This window comes from Salmo salar, chromosome ssa06, assembly GCF_905237065.1.
Source record: "Salmo salar chromosome ssa06, Ssal_v3.1, whole genome shotgun sequence".
Lineage (NCBI taxonomy): Eukaryota > Metazoa > Chordata > Actinopteri > Salmoniformes > Salmonidae > Salmo > Salmo salar.
Genome location: NC_059447.1, coordinates 63,297,881 through 63,303,892, shown reverse-complemented (window position 1 = coordinate 63,303,892; position 6,012 = coordinate 63,297,881). Strand labels below are relative to the sequence as shown.

At 41.5% G+C, this 6,012-nt stretch overlaps 1 protein-coding gene across 1 annotated transcript; it reads left to right on the top strand.

Annotated features, from left to right (window-relative positions):
- Positions 1 to 241: 241 nt before the first annotated feature.
- slc22a2 (solute carrier family 22 member 2) lies at positions 242 to 4,651 on the top strand. The gene is made up of 11 exons (XM_014205161.2): positions 242 to 708; positions 824 to 927; positions 1,151 to 1,305; positions 1,464 to 1,632; positions 1,734 to 1,848; positions 1,994 to 2,094; positions 2,228 to 2,442; positions 2,538 to 2,646; positions 2,867 to 2,979; positions 3,210 to 3,309; positions 3,460 to 4,651. The coding sequence occupies exons 1-11, from the start codon at positions 286 to 288 to the stop codon at positions 3,545 to 3,547; spliced, it is 1,692 nt and encodes a 563-aa protein (XP_014060636.2). The 5' UTR covers positions 242 to 285; the 3' UTR covers positions 3,548 to 4,651.
- Positions 4,652 to 6,012: the final 1,361 nt, after the last annotated feature.

Here is a 6,012-nt window from a genome sequence, read left to right as displayed (position 1 = left end):
AACTGATGGATATCCTTTGTGGTTTGTGATGGACCATCAGTGAATATGTAATATATAATATGTATTGGATTGGGAACTTTACCAAAAGCTAATCATTCTAAAATTATGTTCAAAGTTCCCCATGTCTGCAGCCTGCTCAAGTGAACTTGTCAAAATGCGTTGTTGGTCACGGGTAGGTTGAAGGTCAACTTCTCTGTTGGACCCTTGATGTCTTCACACTGTTAAAAACCCTGCACAGGTCCTTCCGCAGTCACAAATGTCTTCGAGACCGAAAGAACTGCTACCATGTACTCATACACTTTTGATGACATCCTAGAGGAGGCGGGCAAGTTCGGCCGATCGCAGAAGCGTATCTTTGCCCTGCTATGCATGGTATCCATGCCATGGGCCGGTGTCTACGTAGGCATTGTGTTCCAAGGGTTCACCCCAGAGCACTGGTGCCGAGACTCAGGGGTGAGTCAGATCCGGAAGAGCTGTGGCTGGAACCTGATGGACACTAGAAAGATCACGGTCCCGGTGGTCAACACCTCAGGAGTGTTGGTCTACAGCCAGTGTGAGCAGTATGAACTGGACTGGAACACTACGGGTCTGACATGTGACAACCCAGAGTCTGACCTCACTGACGCTCACCGCAGCAAAGCTCCCATGACCTCCTGCAAGGAAGGATGGGAGTATGACTACAAGGGGAGACAATCCTTTGTGACAGAGGTGAGAACTTCATGAAATATTCCTGAAAATGTTCAAGACATTTAATTGAAATTGGATGTCAGAACAAAGAACAGATTAAGATGGCAGTAAATGATGAGGTATTTGTTCATTTCAGTTTGACCTGGTGTGTGCTGATGCCTGGGTGGTGGACATGTACCAGGCTACACTCAACGTGGGCTTCTTCATAGGGAGCATAGCCATTGGATACCTAGCTGACAGGTAAGGAAGTCTATGTGGGTGGTCAGACAGAAGATCACACCAGTGCAGATGTCTTACTGACTTTTAGAATGACTTAAAAACAGAAAAGTGAAGTAAAATGGACTTGCTAAAAGAGTGAACCCTGAATGAAAGAAGTAAACTTCTGAAATACTGTATGTGCGGAGATGGAAACATGAAATTTGAATTTACATCCCCGTATGTACCTTTTTCTCTTTCATTTTAGATTTGGCAGAAAGACGAGCTTCTTGGTGTCCAACCTCTTGAATGGGATTTTTGGAATTCTTGTAGCATGGTCTCCAAATTGGGTATCCATGCTGGTCTTCCGAGCATTATATGGCTTTGGTGTTAAGGGAGGCTGGGTGGCTGGATATGTTCTGAGTAAGACAACATTACTTACTTAAACAATGTCTAAAATTGTAATTTTACATTTCAAGTTGTAGTTTTGCTCTTGTGGAGATAATATTTCAGCTTTGTCACTTTCCATATGTATTCTCGGGGTCCTGTCCTTATGCCCTGCTTCTCTCCCCTCTCCTCAGTCACTGAGCTGGTAGGAGTAGAGTACAGGAGGACTGTGGGAGTCGTCTACCAAATGTTCTTCAGTGTTGGAATTCTCATCCTGCCCCTCATCTCCTACTTCATCACAGACTGGCGCTGGTTGCAGGTGGTCATCACTGCACCTTATATCCTCTTCCTGTCCTACTACTGGTAAGACCTGGAACTGCCTCATACTGTAGATATTCAGGTAGATTTCAGTTTGTTTCATGTCATCAAGCTTTTTATAATGAGTTTTCTATTCTGGCTTCCAGGTTTATCCCGGAGTCTCCAAGATGGCTTCTCTCTCAGCACAATGCAAAGAAAGCTGTGGAGATCACTGAGGCAATAGCGAAAGAAAACAAGAAAACCCTCTCCAAGAACATTGAGGTGAGAAATTAGGGCTGAAATGAGTAACTGAAATGTGGTTTAAAATGACTCACATTTGGACATTGTATCTTACAGATACTCAAAGATGCCATTGCATGGTAAAGTGGGTTGTATTGTAACTTACATAATGCTACTGTACTTACAGACGATGAGAGACGACAATGCCGATACCTCAACCGCCTCGTTCATGGACCTAATCAGAACTCCAAAAATGAGAAAACACACCTTCATCCTTAGTTTCAACTGGTAAAATCTATTCGACAAACAACAAGAATATTACTGGAACTTTAATAGCCCTATTAGTCACAGCTCACAACTATACTATTTCCTTTACAGCCACCGTAGACCCCTCAGTAAATAACTGGTGTCTTTCTTCCAGGTTCACTAGTGCTGTCGTCTACCAGGGTCTTATCATGCGTCTAGGAATCCTGGGAGGAAATGTCTACATTGACTTTCTGATCTCTGGTCTGGTGGAATTCCCTGCTGCCTTCCTCATCCTCTTTACCATCGATCGTATCGGACGGCGTCTTCCCTTTGCCACAGCCAACATTGTAGCTGGCGCAGCCTGCTTCATTACTGCTATGATCCCTGAGAGTGAGTCTATGATAACGTCGATGTCAAATGGCAATGACCTGCCTGGTTGAATTTGTGTTACGCTTCTCTCTCATTTTTCTTTCTCTCACATACAGCCATGTTCTGGTTCAAAACAGCAGTGGCCTGCATCGGCCGGTTGGGCATCACCATGGCTTTTGAGATGGTGGTGTTTGTGAACACTGAATTGTACCCTACGTTTGTCAGGTAAGGGTAACCCGCAGGGCTTTTGAAGGCAGTCAATTCAGGAAGTAAACTTGAATAACAATTCAAAATTTGAAAAAACGGCATCCATTTTCAATGACTTGACAATGAACTGAGGAATAGAAGCTATTTCTTTTTTCAATTAAAATCCCTTCCTGAATACTGACATTACGTATAACAGAAAGTTTAGTTTACAGACAGTGACAATTTTTTCCATCCTCAGGAACCTGGGTGTGTCTGTGTGCTCCACTCTGTGTGACATCGGAGGCATCGTGGCCCCGTTCCTTCTTTACAGACTGGCTGCCATCTGGCTGGAGCTGCCACTCATCATCTTTGGTACCTAATTACAATGCTATAAGATGATTATACACATGCGTTAGTAATATTTTAACACAGCAATGCTGTAAGAAGTTGAATCATGTACCCTACCAGTATCTCAATATCTTGAGCTTGAAACTAATACTTTTGGCTAATGTAGCCTCAAGCACAGCTGTTTAGGGAATGTTTTCTAGATACAAGCAGGCACTAATATGTTGATGGTGATTTCTATGTGTTGTACAACACAGGGGCCCTTGCGTTTCTGGCTGGAGCTTTGGTCTTGCTGTTGCCTGAGACCAGAGGTGTGCCACTTCCTGACACCATCGATGACATTGAGTTTCCAGAAAAGTGAGATTTCTACACATCAGCTTCTATTATTTCTACAAGTGAATGTGTTGAAACATCATGCTTTCAAACAGTAAGGTTAATATTTCAATAAAATGCCAGAGGTGAACAATCTATTCATTGTGGATGTATGTGTTCCTCTTACCGTCTCAGATGCAAAGAAAAAGCGCTGAGGAGGAAAGAGATGATAATGCTGTTACCCGCCGCCGTGATGACCAACAAAGAACCTGAGACTGTCTGATTCCTTCCTGGGAACTTCACGTTTTTGTGATGAAAGTATGAGAAAGTAGTGATGAGCAGTATTTTATGTTAAAATGACCTGTTTCATTTGTTGTCTCTAATACGAATTAATTCTTGTTTGTGTTGGCGAAATATTGTAACTTATTTAGATTTCTTTCACCTTTACCATGTTTCCTGGTTTTACTTATCCGTTAGTTACAGTATGATTTTCCTCTCAGATCATGTGCTTTGTGCCATGTTTTTTTTTGGTGATCATGTGTTTAAAGTAATTTACAGATGTTTTTGCCGAAGCTTTTTTATAAATGTTGGGAATATTGTCATCATATACAGTGCATTCAGAAAGTATTCAGATCCCTTTTTCCACATTTTGTTACATTACAGCCTTATTCTAAAATAGATTAAATACACATTTTTCCTTATCAATCTACACACAATGCCCCATGATGACAAAGCGGAAAAATAACAGAAATACCTTATTTTCATAAGTATTCAGACCCTTTGCTATGAGACTCGAAAGGTGCATCCTGTTTCCATAGATCATCCTTGAGATGATTCTACAACTTGATTGGAGTGACAATCATCATTCCCCAATCAGTCATCAATCAGTCGCTAATAAGAAGACACCTGCACCTTTTCATTTACCCTATCACAGCCCCTTTCCCTTGGTTTAAAAACCCAGTCAGTTGTTTTCTCCCCAGATCAATCTCTTTGTGTTCAATCTCTCTCTGTAACTCATTATCTCTCAATCGCGCTCGCTTTCTGTATTGATCTCTCTTTTGTATTGCTCCTACATGTCCCATTTGTCCGGTTATCCTGTGAGTATTGTTTGACTGTTTGTTTGTTTGGTGGGAAAAGGGGGCACCAAGACAAGTCGCCCATGGGCATACACTACCTGTAGGTAAACCTTGTCTAAATACACTAGTTAGAACTGGCTGGACCACCCACTGTATTTTATTGGTTAGTGAGCTAGCTGTTGTTGAAGCAGGTAGACTAGCTTAGGGGTGTTTTTGGAATTATTGTTTCTTTCCTTGGGTCCAGCTCAGCCCCTTTTCTCATACCCCTTTACCATGTGTTTAAAAATAAACCTTTAGTGTTTGACGGTAAATTTCAGTTGTCTGTGGTTTTGTTTTGTTCTCACTGTTCCTTTTCACTATTATAATTTGCATGGGTTATGTTACGGGTCTCGTCTCCATCCTCCCCTAGACTGCAGGGCCAAAGGGATTCGTAACAGGCCCTAATCTATGGATTTCACATGACTGGGCAGGGGCACAGCCATGGGTGGGGCCCACTTGGAAGCCATACCCTCCCATTGGAGAGGCAGGCCCAGCCAATCAGAATGAGTTTCTCCCCACAAAGGGCTTTATTACAGACAGAAATACTCCTCAGCAACCCCGTACTGCCAAATTCTCTAAGATTACAGTGGAGACAGTTTATGGTAGAGAAATGAATGTTAAATTCTCTGGAAACAGCTCCCAGTGGACATTCCTGCAGTCAACATGCCAATTGCACGCTCCCTCAAAACAAGACATCTGTGATATTGTGTTGCGTGTCAAAACTGCACATTTTAGAGAGGCTTTTTATTGTCCCCAGCACAAGGTGCACCTGTGTAATGATCCTGCTGTTTAATCAGCTTCTTGACATGCCACACCTGTCAGGTGGATGGATTATCTTGGCAAAGGAGAAATGCTCACTAACAGGGATGTAAACAAATTTGTGCACAATTTGAGAGAAATAAGCTTTTTGTGCATATGGAACATTTCTGGGATCTTTTATTTCAGTTCATGAAACATGGGACCTGCAATTTACATGTTGCATTTATATTGTTGTTCAGTGTATATATCCATGCTTGTATTTTTGCATAATCTTTGACTTTGCTGTCAAGGGAGGCTGGATGTCTGGATATGTGTTTAGTATGAAAAACACAATTTGTCCCACAAAAGTTAATGCACACGGGCATAACATTAAGTTGCGTTGGATAAAAGTTTCTGCTAAATGGCATATATTGTAAAAGGTAATAGATTAACTACAGAGTATATTATTTTGATAAATAAGATACAGCCAATTAGTATATATGTTTTAGCAAATATTAAGTTATATTTTATTTCTTATACAACATTCAACTGAGGAGGATGGTTAAATTACAGTATGTTTTAGTTATAACTCTTGCTTGATTAAAGTTACTTGCTTTACTATAAAGTAAGTGTCTTTCCTGTAGATGTTCTTCAGTGTGGGCATTTTCATCCTGACCCTCATTGCCTACCTCATCACTGACTGTCACTGGCTACAGATGTCCTTCACTGTAACATACTTAATTTTTCTGTCCTACTTCTGGTAGAAGATAGATATCGTTAAGGCCTGCTGTCCATGGGCAATGCCCTACTTTACTGCATGCTTCTAAAATCCTCATATTGAGCATGCTGCTTCATCACAGCTATGATCCCAGATAGTAAGTGTGCAGTATCTGAG